The 25,363-nt window shown below is 51.1% G+C and overlaps 1 protein-coding gene across 1 annotated transcript in view; it reads left to right on the forward strand.

Moving 5' to 3' along the window:
- Window positions 1-25,033, forward strand: part of PGBD5 (piggyBac transposable element derived 5) — a gene marked incomplete at both ends in the record, with an annotated part of 65,843 nt that extends 40,810 nt beyond the window's left edge. Inside the window, 6 exons of the mRNA XM_084253717.1 lie at window positions 6,977-7,404; window positions 13,177-13,311; window positions 16,797-16,977; window positions 20,262-20,459; window positions 22,872-22,977; window positions 24,838-25,033. Coding sequence (XP_084109843.1) covers window positions 6,977-7,404; window positions 13,177-13,311; window positions 16,797-16,977; window positions 20,262-20,459; window positions 22,872-22,977; window positions 24,838-25,033 — 1,244 coding nt within the window. The remainder of the gene's footprint in view (window positions 1-6,976; window positions 7,405-13,176; window positions 13,312-16,796; window positions 16,978-20,261; window positions 20,460-22,871; window positions 22,978-24,837) is intronic.
- Between the last annotated feature and the right edge of the window lie 330 nt (window positions 25,034-25,363).

Below are 25,363 nucleotides of genomic sequence, written 5' to 3' on the forward strand. Positions count from 1 at the left end.
CATCAGTGACCTCAGCTAAGGCCCATGAACGGCGGGAGGCAGGTGTGGGGAAAGAGCAGCACCCACATAGGTGGAGACTAGACACGGACCTGGAGAACCGCAGTGGGTGTCATGGGAGCAGGAGGGGAGCAGAGAAAGCTGTGGAATCTTGGAGGAAATCAGCAAACTCTCTGGGTGACCATGCAGACTGCCACTCTGCAGAAAGTGGGTGTCTCGAGGTGGGCGGGCATCGGATGGTACCCCAGCGACTTCTCACCACTGCATCCTCTCCCCATCTGGTTCTGCCAAAGAGGGAAAAACACTTCTGCTGTCCTTTCTGTCCCTAGGCAGAGAGCAGAGACTTTAAAAATATAGCCTCATGTGAAAAATAGAGTGTCTAAATGAAATATAAACTGCGGTCGGTTGCTAAGGCTGCTGTTTTGTAAGTGCCATCTGCTAAGTCAGCTCCCGGGAAGAGCCACAGAAGCCTGTGATAAGGGATTAGCAGATGCTGTCATGCACGTGATTAGGTACCATCTTTGGGCACCCACCAAAATCCGGCACTGTGTGGGGTGCCTGCTGTCTGGACATACATATCCCCCCTTCATCCTCACCCCCATTCTGTCAGTTCTATACTGTTGTCATCTTCACTTTATCAATAAGGAGACCATAGTTCAAAGAAGGCTACAGGATGAATATTTGTGCCCTCCCCCCCAAATTCGTGTACTAAAATCCAATCCCCAAGGTGATGGTTAGGAGGTGGACCTTCAGGGGTGACTCAGTCATGGGAGTGGTGCCCTGGTGATGGGATTAGTGTCCTATAAAGGATACTATAAAGGAGAGTTCCCTGGGCCTTCTACCTTATGGCAACACAGCAAGAAGACAGCCCTGTGGACCAGGACGCAGCTCTCACTAGAGGCCATCCAATCTGCCTCACCTTGATCTTGGGCTTCAGACCTGAAGAACTGTGGGAAATAAATTCCTGTTGTTTAAGCCCCCCAGCCTGCGGTATTCTGTTATTGCAGCCCAAATGGACTGAGACAAAGAGGAAGGTAACTGGTTCTAGATCACACACCGCAGCAGTCAGGGAGCCAGACCCCAGTCCAGATCCTCGACTTTGCAACATTCACTGCACAGCCAGAAGATGAGACTTTATATAACTCCAGTGGACCCTTGAACAACATGAGGGTACAGGCACTGACTCCCCACTACCCCTGCCCCATGAAGTTGGAAATCTGATTATGACTTTTGACTCCCCCAGAAGTTAAATACTAATAACCTGCTGTGGATCGAAAGCCTTACTGATAATGTGAGAGTTTTATTATAATAAAAGAGTTGAACACATATCTTGTATGTTATATATTAATATATTATTTATTGTGCTAGTACACTAAAATAAACTAGAAAAAAGAAAATGTTATTAAGAAAATTATAAAGAAGAGAAATTACATTGACAGTCCTGAGCTCTGTTTATTGATACTGTAAGTATCCATCTTTGTGTAAGTGAACCCACACAATTCATTTCCGTGGTGTTCAAGGGTCAACCGTATTTATATTCCTCAAAATACTTACATCATTGTCTTACCATTTAATTTAGTCCTAGAAGGGAGAGAGCAATGAAAACACTGAGACACAGCATCACAGCTTCTCAGAGGCTCAGTTAGTGAAGAACCAGGCACAGAACCATCCCCTGCCCACCCCTAACCCCAACTGCAGGTAAATCTGTTTCTCATTGTTAGAGACGCCTCTCTGCTGTTTTAACTCTGTACCAGGGAAAAGTGAAACCTGTGGTTTGCCTGCAAAGTGGATGAGCCTGGCCTGGGGCTTTCTCACAGCAGTATGGATGCAGAAACCACAGGCCACATAGGGCTCAAGCGAGTTCACAGATGCAGGTGGCAACCCTGTCACCCCTGGACGTGGCTGCTGTGGGAGTGGCTAGGAGGCTCTGCGCCTGCTTATGTTCATTCATCCCCTGCCATGGGGTCATCCCTGTGCTGGGTACACTGTTTACACCACTGGTTGTAGTGTCACCGTGTCACTCGCCTATAGACCCAACTCTGGTTGGAGGGATAAAAGTCCCTTGTTGTGTCTAAACAAACACATGTGACTCCATCTCTGTTCACTGACAAACTTCAAAATTCATTTGTGCACATGACTTTGAACATGGAAAGTCCTGCTCCAGATAGAGAGAACACTGGAAGGTCCTTGGGCCCAGGTATGAGCAGGGAGGGTCACAGTAGAGTGGACTCTGTCATCTGCCCCTTTGCCGGCTGCTCTGTTAGCTCTGTGCATCTGGAGACGGTCAGGACCACCTGCCCAGCAGAAGGCAGAGGTATTCTAGAACAGGTGGACTTCAGGTGGCTGGCATTTGAGCTGGCTATCACACAGAAATGAAATCCCATGTTTTGCATGAGCTAAACTAGTTCCTAGAGGTGTCTTTGTGCCCATATAGTGAACCTTTTTAAAGGTTAGTTGTTAAAAATGTTGATACATCAGCCTCGGATGCATGTCCCCCATTCTCTGCACACAGCTCTTTGTCTCGTGACACTAATCCTGGTTGTGGATATGTGTCTGCTAGCCAAAGGATTCTCCTAGTCTTTAGGGGACTACCCATCGACTCTATGGCCCGTATTTCCCATGAGCAACATTGGCTGAGTCAGATGCCCAATTCCAAAATTGTTTTAAAAATTGCCTTTTTTTTTTTTTTTTTTTTTTGGCCAGCCACTGTGTTGCATTGGCTTGAGGAAGACCACGTGCATGTGGGCATAAAGCTCCCGGGACGTTTCCATAACAAGGAAGTCCTGCAGCTGTGTGACCCCTGCTGGACTTGGGGTCTTTGGGCCATGTGTCTCCATGCTTCCTCAGGGCCCCAGGGAGTAACCAGTACCCGCCTGGCTTGCTCGTGTGCCTTCCACTGGAAGGTGCCAGGTCGGGGACAGACACTAGTCTGAACCGAATCAGACCTAACCAGAAAGGACCTTGACACTGTTCACAGCTGCCCAGGGAGAGGGGCGTAGTTATATGCTATTGGCCAGAAGAGGGTTAGAGCTGGGGTTTAGGGCTTAGAGTTAGGGTTTAGGGTTATGGGTTAGGTTGGGAGCACTCAGCCCAGGGCTCCTACCCCAGGGGAAGATCCCTTGATCCAGCTAAGGAATGAATTTGATACCAGTCCCCTTGTTGGGAACAAAGAGGTTAAATAAAACAAGCTGCGAAGCTATTGACCAGCCAAGCAGCTGAAGTCCATGACTGAGGCTTGGGCCTCAGGTGTTTGTCAGACCGCTGGCCCATCCTGCACGTCAGCCATGGCGGGGAGGGAAAACAGAGCATGAGAGAAATGAGGATTAATTTAGCCGAAGAGAAAGCCCAGCTGCGCTGGCACGGGAACAATACTGGGGGGTTGGCTATTTTCTACATCACCCTTTATGGAATGTAATTGTCAGTGCCTCAAACATGAGGAATATTCTTGGGGTGATACAGGATGTTCCTGTTGTATTTTTATACCTGTTTCATTTAGCCTGGAAATAAACGACTTCATCATTTTAAACCTTTACTTCAAATTATTGTGATCCTTATCTATGTCATGAAACTACTGATGACTTGCACCTCTAAATACTAGGGGTACATTCTCATCTCTCTCAAAAGGAATGCACCAGTCTCTGAAAGGTTGCACTTTGGAAAGCACACCAGGCCTCTCTGTTCTTCCAGATGGGGTGAAGGAGGAAGTCAGTGCCACATGCAGGGCAGCCGGCTGCCTCCGGGGAGGGGTGCAGGGGAGGGTGGCTGTGAAGTGGGCAGAGTGAGGGGCACCAGCAGGGCCCTCACAGCCCCATGGTCAGGGTAGGACAGGGACACAGACAGCTGGGACAGGCCATTGCCCTGTCAAGGTCAGACGATGTCACCCCCTCTGATCCATAAGGAAACTGGGGTGCAGAAATGTTGTGTGGCCCAGGAGAGAGGGCCAAGAGGAGGTCTGAGTGGTCTCCCCCAGTTCAGAAAGGGAGGGAAGAACTTGAGCAAAACCAGATCCGGAGTTGGCTCCCCTAGGCTGGAGACCTGATAGTCTTCTGTGATGTGCTCCCACTTTGCCACTGATCAGAGGGGCCTGATCAGGGGTCTCCACTCCAGGACTTGCCAGACTTGCCCACTTGGCTTCCTAGACCACATGGGCAATGGGGAGGAGTAGCTGGAGGGGTGCCAGTCCCCTCCCCCTCTGCAGCTGGCAGAGCTGAGCCCTGCTGAGCTGTCTCCCACTCTTCCTCCCAGCCTCACCCCTGCCCTTGAAGGTCTCTTACATACATGCTTCGGCTTTCCTGGTCCAATTCCACGCTGCCTTTGCTGTGTGTGTGTGTTCCAGTTTTATTGACAAGAATCACTGTGTAAGTTTAGATGTACAGCAGGCAGGCATGATTTACGACATATACTGTGAGATGATGACCACAGCAGGTTCAGCAACATCCATCTTCTTGTATAGTTACCACACCTTTGCGCTTTTTGCAGTGCAGATTCTCCTTTTTGCTTCAGAGGTATTTCTGGTTTTGCACTTACTCTTACTTGGCCCACTGTGAAACATGTGCATTTTGGAGGTAAAGGGAGGTCATTGTGTGCGCCAGCCAGCCATAGCCCTCCTTGCTCCCATGAGGCACTTGTGCCTCATGGCACTGTTAAATTGAGGGCACTGTTAAATTGCAGCAGGCTGCAAGTGCATTTGGCCTGAGCTGGGCCAGGTAGGACAAAGGCGCTGGGAAGTGGGTGACCTTGGGCTGTATCCTTATACTTCTGAGCCACTGTTCCACACCTGCAGGACAGGATGATGCTTTGCAGGGATGTATTGAGGATCATGCGAGGTTGTAACTGGAAAAGCTCCCTGTAAATGAATTAAATGTAAGGGGGTCTTATCTTGGTTGAGATGCTACCCGCCCCCCAGGGCCGCTTTATTGAGTGGACATGTTCTTAAGCGGGTGATAAGGGATGAATGTCCTAAACAGCGTTTTCTCCTTCCCTCTGCTTCTCCCCGTCCACCACTCCCTCTTCCCAAAGACTGGCCGGTGCCACCACTCTTCAAATACTAGGAATCGTAGCAACTGAAAAAGGCCATGGAAGATGCTTGTAGTCAAATGAAGCAGAGAAGAAGGAGCCAGTGGCTTCCCTGTTTCTTCATTAAGCAGTTGGCCACGCCAGCTATCCTGTGTAAATTCATATTGACTTGGCCTGGGAAGCAAAATTACTTTTTAACTTTTGCAAGAGGAAATTTTATTCTGCTTATTCAGCATGATATAGCAATTAAAAGGTTGGTTTTCCTCCTCTTTGAGAGTAACCTCTGAATAATTTATGGCTTCACCCACCGGTGGCTGCAAGGTTTTCCTGAAATAAAATGATTTTCATTAAGGCTGGGTATGGAACTTGGGCTGCTTTTGAGACTCTGGTCCCCCTGTCCTCCTGGCTTCCTGTCATGCCAGCACCGCCTTCCAGGCAGCACCGCCTCCTCTAAGACCAGTTTGTTGTCCGTGGCCCCAAAATCACCTGCCACCCTTCCAGAAAATGGTTGGCAAAGTTGAACTTGGTGGACATTTTGCTGTCTGGGCCTCAATTTCTTCTGTAATCTAAGGTCCATTAGAGTATTTGAGAGCTCTCAGGCTGGCCATGATGAACTTCTGTTGATAATGTCTCAATAAAAGCCACCAAAGAAGTTTGAGGCACCTTGCTAGGAACCAGTACCACCCGGGGTGAATCCTGTGTATTTCTCCCATTCATTCTACCCACATAACAGTATTTGCAAAGCAGGTGTTGCTACACCCATTTTACAGATGATGTTTGATACTGTGCAGTTAAGTAAATATACATTCAACTCCCAAATCTGTCCATCTGAATGCAAAACCTGGGCTGTCTTGTGTACAATGTCAGTCTTGATTTTGTTTTTTCAGAGAATGCCTAAATCACAGTGATAGAGGAAGAAGTGGGATAGAACTCTGGAGACTGTCCACCACTTTTCTTAGAAATCACTAACAAAATGCAATAGGAATAAAGCTTGTCTCCTGAAAATCTCTACATACTGTTAGCCTAGCTTAAGTCACTACATGGAACTGAAAGTCATGTCTCATAGATGTGTTTCTTACATATGTGTGTGTTGCTATATATTTCAAAAGATTGCATTAGTCAAAAACAGAAGCTTTTAGGGCCTCCCCTGGTGGTGCAGCGGTTGAGTGCTGGGCTGCAAAGCTGCCCACAGCCTCTGCAGCGCTGGTTCAATCCTGGCTGCCAGTGAGGGTACCACATGGTGCGACAGACGTCTCCTGCCGCGCCCGCTGCTCCCCTCAGCAGTGTGCTTCATCTGAAGGTCTGCCTGTTCTGCTACCCGCTCTGGCTCTGGCTCTGGCTCTGGTGAATTCTCTCACCCTCCCATGCTTCTGACTGTACCCAGTGCTTGTATAAATAAATAAATAAATCTTAAAAAAAAAAAAGGAAACTTTTATTATGTTGGTGAAATTACTTAAAATTGCCCAATCAAATTCATTCACTAATAACTTTAAAACTATCACATAGACTGTGCCTAATAAAAATTGCAATCTCACCTGATGGAATTTTCCAGACCCCAAGAGATGAAAGCATTTCGATACACAAAGTCACCTTAACTTAAAACAACACAAAAGCCAGAAAGCCACAGCCAAGCCTTGTGTTCAGACTTTGGTGTGACTCTGTGTCTTGTCCCCTCCCTCCTGTGGCCCTTTCTCTTTGGATCAATATTTCTGAATTGCCGGGTCTGTAAGTACATGGCGCGCAGTGTGGCGAGAGGCCCCGGCCGTGAGCTGGCAAGCAAGACACCGCGGGAAGCGGCGAGGGACCACGCTTCTGTGTGGGGGGAGGTCGGACACCACGGGGGAGGGAGGGGGCAGAGGTTGTGCTGTTCTGGAAAAGGTGGTGCTTGCGCAGACTGGAGGGTGCAGCCCTGTGCCGGACTGGGCGTGTGAGGGTCCAGTAAACACGTGGTCTTTGTTTTTAGGGCCAACCCGAAAGATGCCCCCCAGCGCCAGCGCCATGGATTTCTTCCAGCTCTTTGTCCCGGACAACGTCCTCAAGAACATGGTGGTGCAGACAAACATGTACGCCAAGAAGTTCCAGGAGCGCTTCGGCAGCGACGGCGCCTGGGTGGAGGTGACGCTCACGGAGATGAAGGCGTTCCTGGGGTACATGATCTCCACCAGCATTTCCCACTGCGAGTCTGTCCTCAGCATCTGGAGCAGCGGCTTCTACAGCAACAGGAGCCTCGCCCTGGTCATGAGCCAGGCCCGCTTCGAGAAGATCCTCAAGTACTTCCACGTCGTGGCCTTCCGCTCCAGCCAGACCACGCACGGCCTCTACAAGGTCCAGCCCTTCCTCGACTCCCTGCAGAATGGCTTTGACTCCGCGTTCAGGCCTTCCCAAACCCAGGTGCGGCCAAGTGCAGGGCACGAGCCCAGAACCGACCCCACCTGCCCGCTTTGCCCACCTATGGCAGCGGAAGACCCGGGGGCAGCCCAGAGGCACCCTTGAGCCTCCCCCCATTCCTGTCTTGCTCTGAGGTCACGCCCAGGTATCCCCTCTCTCCCGTTCCACTCGCTCATCTAATCCTGTTAGATCAGAGGGAAACAATAGATGATTCTCCAAGCCCCAGAGCAGTCAGGATTTGTATTTTGTTCTGAAGTGCCATTTGCATCTTCTTTTCTCCTTATCTTCCCTCCCCTGTAATTGCACATTTCCCCCAAATTATGTTTTGCTCTAATATTCATTTTCTTGTCATAGCTTCTGAGTGTGTATTCATCTGTTGGTGGTGACAAGCCTTCTGGGTGGCAAAGGGAGGGAACCAAAACCTCTCACAGGTAACCAGGAGTTATTACCCGGGTTTCAGTCCCTAGGCTCTCACAGATGGCCTGGGGCTGGCACAGGTGCCATGGAGCAAACATGAGCACTGTCATGGCTGCAGGGGTCTACCACCTGACGGAGCATGAGCCTCTGGGTGACAGAGTGTTAGAACCCCAGATATAACAGCTGCGTGCCCCCACACCTTCCCCCTCTGGAATAGGTCTGGAAGGTCTGAGCTGTCTGCTCTCAGCTCCTGAGCCCCTGCCTTCCGGCTCTGATATGGGACACATTTGGCTGTAGCAACATGCAGTTTCAGAATCGTTCTCCAAATTGCTCAACTGAGCTAATAAACCGAGGAGATGGCTAATTTCTAGTGATTTCTCCAACCAAAATTTCAGGCAGTTCTTAGCCATTGTGAACTCATTTCCTTTGATTGTTATCATTCTATATGGAGACAGAAATTTACTTCACTTTTATTTATACATTTAAAGACCCACCAACCTGCTGACTTTTGTGCTTTCCCTTGAAGGGCCTTAATCAGCCCTCACATGCTTCCTGTTCTTCAGTCTGTATCTTTCCCCTGCTCCGTAACTTGCCTTCTTTATGTCCTAAAAACTAAATGGCATTTGTGGGGAAGATGGTGCCCTTTTTCAGGTCTATGGGAGCACTGAAGTTTCTCCTGCTGCTCTCCGAATGCACATCGTGACTCCCAGGTGTTTGCAGTGCTCTCTCTGGCTCCCCAAAGCTTTTCCCTCCTTGCAGTTGCCCAGTCTCCAGCACTCCTGCATCGACTCTGGTTTGCTCGACTCCCTTGCTACTGACAGGGTGGCCCAGTGCCTTTTGCCTTGTCTCCCTCTGTGTCACTGACCTTCCTTCCAGGCGGTGGGGTCTTTGGGGGGCATGGTCTCTGTCTTATTGGTCCAGTAGGACCAATACAGGGCTGGGCACATTTGTTTTTTGTCCCTGAATATTTGCTTGATGAAAATGGAACCCAACCAGAAACGTGTTGGCTGACTGCCAGGGGGAGAAAAGATTCTGACCTTCTGAAGGGCTGCTGGAGAGGGCTGTGGCTTGCTGTGCCTGAGTATCTGAGGAATCAACCAGCCACCTTGAGGGTGAATGATATTTAACAGCCTAAAGGCAAGATTGCTGAGCATCCTGCCAGCCCCTGACAAGGCAGCCTCAGCCATGACTGTGTTCATGTTTGTTGCATGGCACGTGTGCCAGCCCTATGCCATCTGTGAGAGCCCACAGTCCAAAATCCAGGAGGTCCCCGAGGCTGGGATAGTGCGCAGGCCCCCTGCAGTGCCCACTAGCTAGCTCTGAGACCTGTAGCCATGCCCATGCCAGCCCCAGGACTTCCTGAGTGAGCTGGCTCTGTGGGTGGGCCAGTATCCCAGGAAGCAGCTCTGCCCCACTCTGCTGCCTGGCTCGGATGGGCAGCTGTAGGGTAAGGGTGAGGACCAAGGAGAACCTGGAGAGATGACCACGTTATTCTTTCAGTTCACGTCTCACCTTTGCTGGCATTTGAGAAGGCTGAGAGAAGGGGTCTGAGTTAAGGTTCAGTTAGGGGAAGGCCCTCTGGTCATGGTGAGGGTCCCTTTTTTTTCACTTTATATTTAACCTTTTTTACTTTTGTATTGGCAAAGCTCTGTTTTCTTTTTGTTACCATTTTCTACCCAGTGGGGTAGGTCTACAGGGTAGGTCAGAATCCAGCAGGAAACAGTAGTGACGCCTGCAAAATCAGTCGAGAAGTGGATGCAAAGGCTGTGGGTGGGTGTGATCAGGGGGCAGACCAGGTGGTGAAACACCCATGGTCATGACCATGGATGCCAAGGATGGGGAGCAAGTCTAGTCCCAGTGAAGGCCACAGCCTCGGGGCAGGCTGGAGGCAGTGGGCAGGCAGGGAGTGGCTCTTGGGTCTTTCTCAGCTTCCCAGCTAGCCAAGCAAACTAGTCACCAGGGGAAGGGACCTGGGCTGTGGCTTATAGAAGGCCGCAGCACAGGGTAGGTAGGATGAAAAGTGTGTCTGGGGCAACAGACAGGAGCCCATTTTCCAGTTAGATGGCATTTGCTGTTCCTTCTTCCTCCCGACTCTGGGTTCTATTGAGTCATCTCTGTGTCAGCCAGGGATGACTCATTACCTGCAACACATGAGTGCTTCTTAACGTGATTAGGCTTCCCTGGTAGCTTGAGGTTCCTATTGGGCTCTTCCTTCGTGGATAAGCAGCTCAGCCCTGTCTGCGCCAGCTCTGGCCTTTCACCGTGGGGGCTTCAACTTTCCCTGGGTGGTGCATTTTCCCATTGTCCTCTGCTCGGGTCACATTACACTTGATTTCTGCATTTTTTTTTCCTCTTAGAAAAGGAGAGGGTTCTATATTGTCATCTCTGATTAGAGTAGCTGAAAACCCTAACGGTTTCCTGGTTTACCTCCAACCACCCTCTGAAATTCCCAGTTTGGATCCTGGGACATTCCGTTCAAGGACAGGGGATGGAGCAGTGGGCTTGGCAGCACACTGCTGTCTGCCTCCCCAGCTCCACAGGGCTCCATGGAAGGGTCTTCACTTTTGCCTGCGGAGACCACTCGGAACAATCTCCCTCCCTGTGTCAGATGGATGCATTTGCTCAGACTTCCCCAGAATTGCGCTGCCTCTGCCCCGTTACATATAATCCACTCAGCACACAGCGCGCCTGCCTGGCAGACTCACATGTGCCCTCTGCCCTGCAAGCTCCAGAGCATTTTTATTCCAGCACATGTAACCTTTGGGTATGAGTTTAGAACTTTTGCAGTTGTCCCAAGGCTGCCTGGATGGAGTGTGTGTGCGTGTGTGTGCATGTGTGTGTTGTGTGTCCTCACAAACTCAAAATGGGAAGGTACTTCATTTCCTCAAAACTTGGGGCTCTTTCCTTACATGAATTTTGGGGGGAAAGGATTATGCAGGTAAAAAAATGGATGCTCTGTATTTCCATTGCCATGGCCCAGAGGAATTTGTACAGAAGGGGAGTGGGAAATACAACGGAGAGCAGACAGCTGGCCCGTCTGCCACCTGGAGGAGAAGGCCATGGGTTTCTGGCATATGTGTCTGCAGAGCCATGGGGACATGGGGAGAACTACCCTGGGCCTCATGGAGAACTGACCCTTTGAGAATTCATGTCATGATGATAGCAAAGAAGAAGGCATATGATTAAATCTTTGGAGGCATATGATTAAATCTAAATTTACAACTGATTATATGTTTAATGCAAGTGGCATAGATGTAGGTTGGGTTTCTGGAGATGAGCGTGAGGGCAGCTCCAGTTCTGTGGCCTCGGAGTGGAACACGCTCCTTAAATAAGGACCACTGGCTGGGCAGCAGGCAAGCAGCACACCTTTTCTTCAGGCCACATGCCCCTTCCCCTCTGCCCCATGTCCCCACCTTGCGGGAGAGTTGGCCATTTTGCTAGAATGACTCCAAATAGACCTTGATATTTCATGACGACCTGGAGCCACTGAATAAGAGAAGCAAGCACAAGAGCCTGGGAGGTGATGAGGGGTTGGGGGACATGGGCCAGCAGATCTCTAGCCCTCCCTGATGAGCACAAGATGGGGGAGAGAAAACCAGGGGGCTGTTATGCACAGCTAAGACCACACACAAGGCTGCTGTTGTAAATGAAGGTTTTACGGGAACCTGAGTTCATGACAACATGAATGAAGAATATGTCCAAATCACAAGTGGGAAGAATTATCCTCCAATCTGCCCTGGTCAGATCACATTCTGACATTGCTTGGGAGCTTGTTTGACATGCAGAAAATGCAGAAACAGTCACCCTCCACCACCGCCAAACCTACTGAATCAGAATCCACATTTGGTAAGACCCCCAGATGACTGGTTTGTTCATGAAAGGTTGAAAAGCACCAGTGGGGAGCAGGGGCTTGTGTACGTTTTGTGCCAGTGGCAAGGCAGTGAGTCTCTTAGAGGCTGTGCATGGGTCATAGGGCCTCTGGTGCAGCTGGTCCCTTCTGCTGCTGCAGCCAGGATGCAGTCACAGGTGACACCTAACTGACTACGTAATAGCAGGTTCCCGTAAAACCTTCCTTTACAACGGGAGGTTGGGTCTAAAAGGCACAGGCTGCTGCCCCCAGGCCTGGAGATTGTGTAGACTTCTTGGAACTATAATTCCCCTACACGCTTCATTTCCATGGACTAGACACTCTTCCTACACGCGAAATAGGATTGGAGAGGGAAGTAAAGCAGATTCTTAAAATTTACCCAAAAATCTCTGCCCAGAAGCTTCAACTTGCAGAAGGAAACCTTTGAGCACCACGGGGAACCTATTTTTTTTTTTTAATGCCATCTTTTTTATTGTCTTTGAAAAAGTCTTAGCACTGTGGTATCAAGAAGTTAAAATAGGGCCTCCCCGGTGGCGTCAGCTGTTGAGCGCTGGGTTGCGAAGCTGCCCACAGCCTCTGCAGCGCCGGTTCGATCCCCGGCTGCTCCCCGGCCACCGGAGGAGGGTCCTACATGGCGCGTAGACCTTTCCTGCCGCCCGCTGCTCCCCTCAGCAGTGTACTTCGGTCCTTCTGCCTGCTCTGCTCCCTGCTCTGGCTCTGGTGAATTCTCTCACCCTCCCGCGCTTCTGACTGTACCCAGTGCTTGTATAAATAAATAAATAAATCTTTAAAAAAAAAAAAAAGAAGTTGAAATAGGTGAAATAAGTTTAAAAATTGCTTTGGGAATCCCATGTCAGAAAGGATAGGACAGCCTGGGGCTGGTGGCAGCTACAAGGCAACAAGGGAACTGAGTCACTTCACAGTAGTGAAGTGAAGTAGTGAAGTAGTCACTTCACTGTAGTCCAGCCTGGAAAAAGAGGGTGGTGGGCCCACATGGGAGCGTGATCTTGAATGCAGGAAAGAATATGTGTGTTTCTGTTTCCCACAAGGCTAAGGTCAGATCAGTAGGTTTAGGTTAAATGCAGGCAAAGTTTGAGGCAGTGAGAGAAAGACTTATGAGTAGTTGGAGCTTCCTTTGAAAAGAAGAGGCGCCCACCCCCAGGCAGGTCTTGCTGGAGTCAGGGCCCCTGCAAGCAATCCCAATACCAAGGGGGAGCTTGAACTGATACTAATTAGTTGTTATTATTCCCGTTTGCTAAATACTTGTAATATGGTAGGGCCTGTGGCAAGTGTCTTGTGCACAATTTCTTTCTCTTCCCCAAAATGCTGGTGTCAGTATCGTTCCCCTTTTAGAGATGAGGAGACTCAGGGTCAGAGAGGGAGAAAATGACAACTGGTCAAAGGCAGAGACTGGATTTGAGCCCAAACCTGATGACCCTCCGAGCTCATGCCATCTTCCTTGAGAATCCCTGCTTTTTCCTTCCTGGCAGGTGCTACATGAACCCCTGATTGACGAGGACCCCGTGTTCATTGCCACGTGCACGGAGCGGGAACTTCGAAAGAGGAAAAAGCGGAAATTCAGCCTCTGGGTCAGGCAGTGTTCTTCCACTGGCTTCATCATCCAGGTGGGCCCCAGAGGCCAGGGGAAGATGATCGAGGGGTCTCAGCTGTATGGGTAACCTATGAGCTTGCTTGTTCACCCCTTCACTGTGCCCCACCAAAATGCTTCAGCTGCAGTTGGACTACTTCCCGTCTCACTGGGATGGGGGGCATCTGGCACCGTCCCCTGCATGTTCTTCCTGCCCCTCCAGCTCTTTGGCTTAGATAGCAGCAGTAAGGCCTCATCGAAGCCCAGGCTCTCATGGTGGCAACTGGGACCGCACCCCAGCAGTGGGTCCCAGAGGGGACTGTCTGCTGTCTTGAGAGCCTGCTATGTGGCATCCCCAGAAACCCCCCTGCCAGGTGTCTGTCCAGCCTTCCAGACCCAAGGACGCCTGCCTCACAGGCTGCCCAGGCACTGGCTGGCTTGGCCTTCATCAGGAGGCATGGCCTCGGAGCCAGTGTCCCTGCTCGCTATCCCTGCCCTGCTCTGCTCCAAGCCACCTCAGGTGCCCATTTAGAAGAGGCTGCTGAGCTCAGCTGTGGGGATAATGCTGGATGTTGAGCTGCCAGGAGCAGCCGGGGCACAGAGAGCACCAGAAGGGCAGGCTGGCATGCACAGAACGTGGCACCTGAAAAGCTGCTGCTGCCCTGGGCTGTGCTTTCCTGTTGTACCGCTCAGGACTCCCTTTCCCATCAGTCAGGCTGGCCAGCCCTGGGGTCACAGTTGACCCCACCTTGCTGAGCCTACTTGACTGTAGCCCAAGCACAGGGCTTTTGCATTCATTTCCTGCCATCCTCTCCCTGCACCCCCAGTCACTCCTCTACCCCTCTGCCTTGCCCGAGTGAGAGGATCCCTAAGCAGGAACAGCCCAGAGCCACAGCAGGGGAGCACAGGGCCTCCAGGTAAATGTCTGCTTGGAAGCCCCAGCCTGCCCTCTGCCCTCAGGCCCAGGTGGTTCCGGTTGGGCTGGGCCCGAGTCTGCTGTGCACAGGTGAATCAGGGCCTCCCAGCAACAAGCAATTCTCAGACACCAGCAGGGTGTTTCAGACACAAACACAGTTCTGTTCAATTCTGACACTTTCTACCTGGAATATACCATCAGATTTCGAAAGTTAAGAGCTTAATCTCCCAGACTTAATCTCCTTAGACTTCAGGTGCCAGTCACAAGCTATTACCTGTGCTGCTGACCAACACCTGTGTAATCAGATGTGCTCAGGGCTCCTCCTCAGGTTCAAATAATTTGCTAGAGCAGCTCACAGATCTCAGGAAACCCACTTACTCTCTAGATCACTGACTGACTCCAAAGAGTCTAGCTTGGCACAGTGGGATGGAAGAATGTGCACAGAGCACAGCTTCGGGAGAGGGTGCATCACCCCTGCCCTCTCCAGCCCACCACGCTCCACCAGTCTCCCTGTACCTACCAGCCCAGAAGCCCTCTGACACCCCTCTCTTTGGGTTTTTAATAGAGGCTTAATTAGTCATAAACCTGATTAATTACATCAGTCACTGGCAATCAAATTCAACCTCCAATCCCTCTTTCCTCTCTGGAGATTTGGGGTGGGACTGGAAGTTCCAACACCCTAATCACATAGTTGCTTTCCCTGGAAGCCAGCCACAGTTCTTACCTGCACCCCAAAGGGAGACCTCACTGCTTTGAAGCCCAAGTTACCTGATAACCTGCATAAGCTGGCTTCCAGAAGATTTGCTTTATTGCTGGAAGTGAGTTTCTAAGCCTCCAACTCACCCAGTGCCTGAGCTGGAAAGGCATTTATGAGAACACTGTTGGCCAGAACTCTTTCGAAAGATGTGATTCTCTCTAGGTTGTTAGTAGATCCAGGAGAGGATGAGAGTTCTCCCTAGACACTGGGACCCTCTGCTGTTAGGACTGAGTGGGGCAGGCATGGCTGGAGGAGTTGTGCAGAGATGGCTCGTGTGCCTTTTTTTAAAAAAGATTTATTTATTTATGCATACAAGAACTGGGGTATAAGGCAGAGGTGGAGGGGATGAGAGGATTCACCAGAGAAGAGTGGGGAGCAGAACAGGCAGATCTACTGAAATACACTGCTGAGGGAAGCAGTGGTTGAGACAGGAGAGGTCTGCTGCACCATGTGGGTAGCTCCCTGGCCAGCCAGGGATCGAACTTGTGCTGCAGTGGCTGGTGATAGCTTGATAGCACTGTCTTTAACCCCTGTGCCACCAGGGAGGTCCTGTGCACCTTTCATCTGCTCTTCAGTCAGGGGCCACAGCCGCCTCAAGAGAAGGTGTTGTGCCACTGACCGTGGGTGTATGGTTCTGTCATATGCTCTGCTGCTGATGTGTGACCTCTGGAGCCCGGGTCCCCTGTCACCCCTCTTGCTTTTCCCCAGGAAGCATCATTGGTGGTTTGCATGTTCAGCCCCGTTCCCAGCACTCATGTCCTGGAGGATAGTCAGGGCAGCCTCCCTGCCTCCAGGTGTCAGTTGTGATCCCCTGGCACTGACAGGCACTGTGCCTGTCCTCCCTAAAGGAGGACAGTAGGTAACACCCACAGGACTCCTTCATGGCTCAGTCATCTGACGACCATGTTCCTCTTTAACCCACTCCCTTGACATGTTCACTGGACAAAGTGTAAATGTTGCTTAGTGATTCCAGCATGTCGTCTTTGCTGGCCCCTGGGCCGCAGGTGAGTTTCAGTCCCTGATGCTGTCTCCTCCCTTGCAATAAGAGGTACGTGTTACCTCTTCTGCCTGCCTGGTGGTTGCTGTAAAGAATAAGGGGAACAGGGCTTCCCTGGTGGTGCAAAGGGTTAAGCACAGCACTGTGGAGCTATCTGCAGCCTCTGCAATACAAATTCAATCCCTGGGAGTCCAGAGAGCTACCCACAAGGCGCAGCAGACCTCTCCTGACTCGCCTGCTGCTCCCTTCAGCAGTGGATTTCGGTCAGTCTGACTGTTCTGCACCCCACACTGTCTCTGGTGTGTCCTCTCACCCTCCCTGCACTTCTGGTCTGTGCCCCAGTTCTTGTATGCATAAATAAATCTTTTTTTTTTTTTAAAAAAAAAAAGCATAAGGGAAACAATAATTGTGGACACATTTTGTGAATTAAAATTAGCTGTATTAAAGTGGACGGTGCCCAGATAAGTGTATCCCTTACCAGCGAGCTAGTCTTTATTTTTATTTCATGTCCACTGAAGTCACTTCCAGGCTTCAGAACTGGCGGGGAGGGTATTTTCCTTGACCTCAGCTGCCAGTTCGTTGCATGTAGTTGTCCGCTCTCTTCCTTCTCTGACTTTTCCACACTGGAGAGGTGAACTGAGTCACCAGCTGCCTAGGTTGCAGGTGGCCTTGGGAGAGACCCGAGCCCTCTCAGGGATGAGGAGAGGACAGGGTGGTGGTGGCTGAGTGGCCCCAGGAATGGGCGACTTGCCTGCAAGTCCCTAGCCCAGGACAGCCACCTTTGCTTCCTGAAACTCTGGGCCCTGCTGATACTGCTGTGAGTGCCCTGACCCCTGTGTGTTTCTGTTAAAGATCTACGTCCACCTGAAGGAAAGTGGGGACCCCGACGGGCTGGACGCACTGAAGAACAAGCCCCAGCTCCACAGCATGGTGGCGCGGAGCCTGTGCCGGAACGCGGCGGGCAAGAACTACATCATCTTCACCGGGCCCAGCATCACCAGCCTGACCCTGTTTGAAGAGTTTGAGAAGCAAGGTTTGTCAAGGCTGTTCTGAGTGTGGCCCTCTCCTCCCTGAAGATGGGGTGGGAGAGGCCTGGGGGTGCAGCACAGAACATGGCTCGCCTGGTGAGGGGGCTCTTCCCCTAGGGAACAGGCCCATCTCATCCTGTGCTGTGCCTGGGGTACCCCTGACCCTGCAGGCGCTGGAGAGCTGAGGGACACCAGTCACAGGCCGCGGTCTGGTTGCAGAGCTCTGCGTCCTTTGTTTTGAGGTCACGGCCACTGAGGAGATCCAGTGTTTTAGTCTGCTTCAGCTGCCAGAGAAAATACCACAGGCTGGGTAACTTGTAAACAACAGAAATTTGCTTCTCACTTCTGGAGGCTGGGTGCCTGAGCCCTCCTCCAAGCCCTCTCCCTCACCATGTCCTCCCAGGAAGGGAGGGGCAAGGGAACTCTGTGGGGTCTCGTACAGAAGGGCCTAAACCCCTTCATGAGGAACCAATGCTCCTGACCTAAGCACCTCCAAAATATTCTACCTCTTAATACTGTCACTTGGGACATTAGGTTTTCAACATGGGGATTTGGGGTGGGGGACATAGACATTCAATCTGTCGCACCAAGGTACAATTCCCGAAGCTCTAAGGATGTCTCCTGAACTCGCCCCCCACCCACAGTGTGGCCCCTTCCAGTAGACACTGCAGAGAATTGTATACAAGCAGCAATAGCACGGACCTCAAAAAGGCCTTGTTCCCGCATGCTTAGATCTTGTCTCATTTTTGCCAAGACTGGACCAGCCTTCCAGGCGCTGGCAGACACGGGGGCTACAGAAAAAGATCTGGTCCAGGTCAGCAGTGGCCTTCACTTGGCACCACCTTTGGGGATTTATAGCTGGTCCACTCAAGAGAAACACAAAACGCTCCCCCTCAGCGATGGCAGCCACACAGACTGCAGACCTGTTGCTCAGCAACAGGCCAGATGTCTGGCCTTAAAATGAAACCTTCTCAAAGTAACGGGGAGCGCACAGCTTCTGACCTGTGATCTCCACGCTGTGATGAGTTGGCAGCTCCGGACTCCATGCTCCTGCTGGCCTGGACTATCTCATTCAGCCCAGACGGGCTCAATATCCCATTGTTGAGAGAATTCAGTGAGACTGCGTGAAGTGGGCCTGTGGAAGCCAGTCGGAGGAAATGGCCCTCATGCGTGTCACCAGCCACACTGGGAGGGCAGCAGCTTCCTATGTTAGGCACGGGACGAGAGCCAGCCCGCCCCTCCACTCGCTGCTCGTGCAAGTCCAAGTGTGGGCGCCGTGTGTATGGTGTAAAACCCCTGAGGTTCCAAGGTCTGCTCCCTGCCCCGTGTGCTCGAATCACCAGGATCCAGAGTCAGGTAGTGAAGTCCAGGGAATGTGTTGTTTTGGGGGCAGGGGGGTGCAGAGTGCAGATGCCAAAAAACAACTACAGGTCACGGTGTTACTTCCCCCAGGGCTGCACATGCTCAGATCCCGGGGGGTAGGGGGCGCTCCCCGGCTCAGAGAATTAGGGAGAGGCTGGAAGAGATTTTTCGGGTGGGAGGAAAACACTTAGACATGGAATTTGAGTTTTTCCAAGAGTGGGCAAAGATTTCATTGCCTGTTTTATAGAATTATCTAAAGCTGCTGAGCCCTTCACACTGGCTGGGCCTCCAGCGTTCAGGATGGTTGGGCTCCACCGTAGCCATGGAGGTGTCTGCACCCACATCCTGGGACTCAACTGTGTGGTATCAAACATTGTGTGCTCTTTAGAGCCCCGAGAGAGCCTGAGGGCAGCCAGGGCTGGAGAAGTTGTAGTGAGAATCTGGCTGTGTCCCCCTAGGGCGCAGAGACGTCTTTGTAAAATAGAGCCAGAAAAGACATTGATGTCATAATTGCTATTTTTAGCAAGGAACAGATTCAGGAAAACCTGAATGATGCTTAGATTTTCCTCGAACCCTTCCACAGGGCTGCAGCTGCCCTTGGCTGCTTGGGTGCGCCGAGCCCGGGAGGTGAGAGCACACCCTCATCTCCATTCTGCTAATCCCCGTCCCTGTTCTGAAAACAGATTCTTCATCGAAACCATAAGACTGGGGTGGCTGGTAAGGTCTGAGCAGCTGGGAGCCCTCTTCTTTTTGGCAACAAGCCTGGAAGATACTATCCAGAGGGTCTTACTTCAAGCCCACTGCTGTTCATAGGGTGCCGGGGACGGGTTAGCTCAGGAGTGAGGAATTGTCCTTCCAGGGGTACCGGGGTCGTAAAGAGGAAGGTGTATGCAGGGGATACAGAATGTCCCTGGTTGCTGACCATACTGTGTCAGTCTTCCACTTTCTGAGAGCAAACAGAGGAGGAGACGAGTTCCTGTTCCCAGGGTTTTCAGTCAGAAGTGCCACTTCAGCTCACCTCCAGGTATCCAGACTGAGGAGACGGGCTGCAGGGAGAGGCAGCCTCATGGCCCCTGTGGCCGCCTGCCCGGCCAAGCAGGGCAGATCCATGAGGAAGGAAGACTGGGCAAGGCCTTGAGCCCAGGGTAGAATCTAGTGAAGGCTCCTCATTCCTGATAGCAGCACCTGAAGACCATCCTTCCCGCCCCCTCCACCACATGGAATCTTCCAGCATTGGAGGCCACACTCAAGCTCCTCCTCGCTCAGGAAGCTCCTGCACTCGCTCACATGGCACTTTGTGTCCACAGGAAAGACAGTGGCTTAATGCATATTTTTTGATGATTCTTTCCTCTACATTGGACTTAGCTCTCCCAGGGGAAGGTACTCATCCGACATGGCTGCCTCTGGGTGCTGTGCCGACCGCCATGTGCTGGGCCTGCACTGGTTGAGGTCTGGGGACAATTATGGTCGTTTGGACATCAGACAGACCTGTGTGTACTGACCTTTGCCTTCCCAGCCGTGAGCCGGGGGGCTCCAGGGAGCTGCGGTTCCTCCTCTGTAATATGCGTACAGTAACCCACTAAATGCAGAAGTTTCTAGAAGCATCTGGGATAGCAGGTACATGTGCTTAGCACTGTGCCGGGCACAAGTAAGCACTCTGACAATGAGCTCCTACTTTTACTATTGCTTCACTGGTTATGTTTCAGTTTTACTCATAATCCCAAGTATACTTATCAAAGTACTGAAAGAGACAGTAGATCTGGGATAAAGTCCCCAAACCTTAGAGTCTCTTCTAGAAGCCTTCTAAAGAGCCTGTTCTCATTGGCCTTAGAAGGGAACAATCCCATCCTTTCCTTGAGCACCCCAAGGAGTGAGCTGCTGGTGTCCTGATAATATATGTGCGCTTTGGGGCCCTTCTCCCCACCAGGGATTTACTGCTGCGGCCTCCTGAGCTCCAGGAAGAGTGACTGCACAGGCCTGCCGCTGTCCATGCTGACCAACCCGGCCACCCCCCCAGCGCGGGGCCAGCACCGGATCAAGATGAAGGGGAACATGTCTCTGATCTGCTGGTACAACAAAGGACACTTCCGCTTCCTGACCAATGCCTACTCGCCCGTACAGCAAGGTGGGGGCAGGTGGGCGCAGATGGGCGGGGTGGGCAGCAGAGGGGATCCTGATGAGCTTGAGCAAGACCATGGCGCGGGTCTGAAGTCCTCTGCCAATGTGGCGCCCTGGCGCCAGGCTCGTCTGTGACTCATCAGCTTCTGAGCCGTATTGTAACTGCTGCCTTGATAAGATCGTCTCCCTGTTAGTTGTCAGCTGTCAAGGGGAACCGTGATTGTGGGTTTTGCAGGGGACTTGAGCAGCCTGCCTTAGGTCCCCCAGATCATACATTAGCAGTGATAATGGACTGCATTTGAATGCCATGCCCATGATCACTTTTTCATCCTGGATTTTGTGAAAAACCTTTTGATTGGAGCAAAAACAAGCAACCCTCTTATCCTTTCACTGTCTTCTTTAGAAGGTAAACACTTGCTTTGCCTCTTTGTCTGGGTGGGAGGCGGATATACATTTGATTTCATCCTTCATTTTATGTAGGGATTTAAAATTCACTCTTCACAGGGATTTATTTGGCAGGGAGTCTATATTTAAAGTAACTACAGCTAAAACATTATTAAGCTCTTGAAAAGAAACTTGAAATGACAAAGGAGCACTTTATAAAAATATTTACAGTAATATAGTGTATTTGAAAAATCCCTTGTGTTCCTTTATATCCGGACATCTTTCCTGTTAAAAAAACACTGCCAGGGAGCTCTAAAGTGTGTGTGTGTGTGTGTGTGTGTGTGTGTGTGTTCGTTTTGGGTTAGAGTTGTAGAAAGCTGCCACTCTCTGGTGGTGTCAAGTTCCCATTTGGAGGAAATATTTCAAACTGGCCTTGCAAGCTGAAGGCAAGAGTTTGAATTGGACTTCTGTACTCTGATGGTGGAGGCCAGGTAAGGGTATTTCAAGGGAGTATGTATGGAGGAGGTTTTAGGAGGTGTTTCCCCATCCAACTATTTTAAGTGATGGCCTCTGAAAAGGTGTTCCCAAGCAGGGCGTGCACTGTCTGAGCTGGGTGAGACAAGGTGATGAAAAGAAAAGGATGCATTGGGAGGTTAAAAAAAAGAATGTGAAAAGGTTCAAGATGACAAATCTTAAAGCCCCAGTCTCAATGGTTGGGCCTTAAATCAGACACCAAGAGACTAAGTAAAGAGGATAGTAATTGGGAAAAAAGAGAAGATTAGTAGGTATGATTTTCAAATATGCTGAAATTTTATGTTTAAGTTAGCTATAACTTCCATTTCTAAAGTATTAGAAATCGGGGCCTCCCTGGTGGAACAAGGGGTTAAGCACATCACTATGAAGCTATCCAAAGCCTCTGCAACATGAGTTTGGGCCCTGGCCTGCCAGGGAGCTACCCACATGGCGCAGCAGACCTCTCCTGTCTCACCCGCTGCTCCCCTCAGCAGTGTATTTCAGTCAGTCTGCCTGTTCTGTTCCCTGCTCTGTCTCTGGTGAATCCTCTCATGTCCCACACCTCTGGCCTATACCCCAGCGCTTAGATGCATAAATAAATAAATCTTAAAAAAAATAAAGTATTAGAAATTGTAAAGTCCCAAATTCTAGACTCCCTGAAAGACCCCCAGGAATCTGCTACAGCACTGCTGCAGACTGACCCCTACCTCCAGAACCCATGGTCCCTCCCACCGTGCCTGGGCACAGCTCTCCCATGGTGGAGAGGTGTGAGCACCTGGGAGCCCGGAGGTAAGAGGAGAGCAGGTGAACCCTGAGTGGTGCAGCTAGAGGGAGGGCGTCTCTGGGGAGTGGAGCTCCCAGGCTGGGAGTCAACTGCGTTCCCTCCTCCACGCCCCCAGAAGTGCTGTTCCCAGTCCACCTCTTAGAGTTACTGTTTTAATGAAGAAAGTTTTCCTTTCCTTCAGAAACATGAGTTTGCAAACCATCTCGTGTCCCATCCTTGTAGATATGTCATCATTTCTTTTTCTGTCCCCTGTTAATCATCATTTTCCCCACCAAATGAACAATGTTGTAGTGAATATGTTCATACATAAATCTCTGGCTGTGCCTCGGGCATTTCCTGAAGTGAAATTGTTGGGCCAAAGGGTATGTCATTTTTTAAGGCTTTTGATGATGGCTCCCTTTTTGTCTCTCAAGGCCCAGTCAGCGCAGCCTTGAGAGACACTTAGAGCCTTGGGTGCCACTTAGAGCCACTGTGGCCCCATCATCGCCCCACAAGCTCTGTGATGCCCTATGCCTCGGGCACATGTTTCAGCTGACATATAGCCCCGCATTCACCCACCCTTGATGTTTTTTTCTCAAGTCCTCCGGAAGCTTCCAGGGACAGGCGTTGGCTGGAGTTGTTCTCAGCTCAGCTCTATTTTAACTCAAGACGACCAGACAGGGTAGAGATAAGCACAGTTGTAAATCAGTGTGGGGAGGAGGTGGTTAGAAGGGGACTTACCGCCTCCCTCCTCTGCAGGCGTGATCATCAAGAGGAAGAATGTGGAGATCCCCTGCCCTTTGGCCGTGGAGGCGTTCGCTGCCCACCTTAGCTACATCTGCAAATATGACGACAAGTACAGCAAGTGAGTGCGTGGGGTGCGCAGCCACAGGAGTCCCAGGAGAGAGAACTTGGGGGTGGGGGTGGTCAGTCATGTCCCCCATCATTAGGATAAAAAATGAAGACCCTGTGAGGTGTATTCCTTAGCCCTCATCCTGGCCCCAGGCCTGACTATGCAGCCCCTCCCCTCTTGGCACCCTGCCTCCTTCACCACCACTCTCCATCTCCCTTCCCGTGCCCAAAGATACCCTCTTTTCACTGGCTGCAGTCCTGCCAGCCCTCCAAATTGGTCCAGACCCTGCGCGCTCTCCCTGCCTCCAGCTCCCACTGCCCTCCTCCTCCTCCACATCCCTGGACACTTGGCATCTGCCTTGATACTTTCACACTGAAACAGATGGTTTCCAGAACTGGCTACTCAAATTACCTCAAACCCAAATACCTGCGTCACGTGTGGGCTCATCTTAAGCGCACACAAGGCTCAGTTAGAAGGCACGCAGGTGCCCACACCACCACACCACAATGCCATGTCCTGTCCAAGCTTAACGTGGCCATGAGCAGACACTCAACAAATGGATGCCACTGAAAACAAATGCCCAATAAATTACAGATGACCTGTGCACCGGGCAGGGACTAAGGTGTCCAGCCCCCTGCAGTGTCAGAAACCTCCATGTAACTTTTGTCTCCCCAAAAGTTTAACTGCTAATAGCCGACCGTTGCCCGGGTGTCTTATTGACAACAAATACTTGATTAACACCTATTTTGTATATATTCTATATATTGTATATTCTTATAATCAAGTAGAGAAAAGAAAACATTATTAAGAAAATCATAAGAAAGAGAAAATACATCGACAGAACTAAACTCTTATGTTATCCAAGTTAGCCTCGCCTGTCTGTATAGCCCAAGTCCCAGTGGCTCTCCCAGTTCCAGCCCTGTCGTGGAGGGGCAGCTGGATGAGGACTGAGCCTCGCCATCTAGAATAGGGTTGGATTAACCCAAAAAAGCCACTGAGCATTTACGCGCCCTCTTTGAGGGTGATTGGTATTTTCTGGACTTTGTCTTTGCAGAGGGAAAGCCAAGGACCTTATTCTCCCTTGTTCAGCCTGGGTGTGAAGAGATTCTCACTCCAATGAGTCTCTATTGAATACCTACTATGCGCTCAGGATCTTGCTGAGACTCATGGGATTATTACCAGAAAATCTGTGTTTATTCAGTAGGCACACTGGGTGTGTGCCCTGAGCGGGGCATTTTGGTGCTGGTCCTTGAACACTTCGCAGTCAGGGGACGGAGGCAAACATGCAGATGGAGGACATAACACGGGATGAGTCCTAACTTGAGTTAGCCCCGGGGCAGCACTGTCCTCAATTTTGGGGTCTGGAGAGGCCTCCCTGAGGTGATGTCTGTCCTCCATCAGGCGGGAAGGTGGAGATGGCAAAGAGATGCGCACTGGGGAGGAAGTGTGCGCTTTGCAGAGGCCGAAAGGTGAGGGCAAGCACGGCCTTTAAAAGTGGAAACAGCCTGCTTGCACAGAGCCCAGCATTTGAGAAGGGGCCCTTCCCTGCAGGGACCGCAGAGGGGTGTCTGGACCCCGTTCCCTACGGAGCCGGTGAGCCACCCCTTAGAAGCCTGGCTCCTGGTTTCAGAGTCTCCTCCGTGACCCACTTCCTTCCACCTGATCTTTTGATAGAAATTATTGTCATCCTTGTTTTAAATAAGCTCATGGTGACTGCCTCAGCGAGAACTGAACCCCACAGCCTGACTCCTACCCCCTCTTCCCCTTGTTCCATCTCATCAACTTGTTGAGTGACATCTCTGGGGAATCTCTCTGACAAGGGCGCTCGTGAAATGCCTGGGTCAGCCTTTCTTATCCCCTGTGTCCACTTAGGTATTTCATTTCTCATAAACCAAACAAGACGTGGCAACAGGTGTTCTGGTTTGCCATCAGCATCGCCATCAACAACGCCTACATCCTGTATAAGATGTCGGATGCCTACCACGTGAAGAGGTACAGCCGGGCACAGTTTGGTGAGAGACTTGTGCGGGAGCTTCTGGGGCTGGAGGACACCTCCCCGACCCACTGATGCCACGGGCATGGGCCCCAGGCTTGGTAAGGACCAGGTGGAGGGAGAGGTTAGAAGGGGAAGAGAGCCTGCCGTCTGGCCTGCCCCGCCAGCGACCCGGAGCCACCCTGGGGTGTGGCTGAAGCCTGGGAGGGAGGCTTCGGGACTCTGGAGGGCTGAGGAGAGACCTGGTCAGAGGACGACGACTATCCTGGCTTCTACTCAAAGAAGAGCACGTCTTCCCTCCGGCCAGGCCGCCCACCTCGTGATGACACTCTGCAGGGGCAGGGCCACAGACCAGACTCCTCCACGCACCGTCCAGTGCTGCTGTCCGTCCTCATGACACCCCAG

The sequence above is a fragment of the Talpa europaea genome, assembly GCF_964194135.1.
Source record: "Talpa europaea genome assembly, chromosome: 14".
In the NCBI taxonomy this organism is placed as follows: Eukaryota; Metazoa; Chordata; class Mammalia; order Eulipotyphla; family Talpidae; genus Talpa; species Talpa europaea.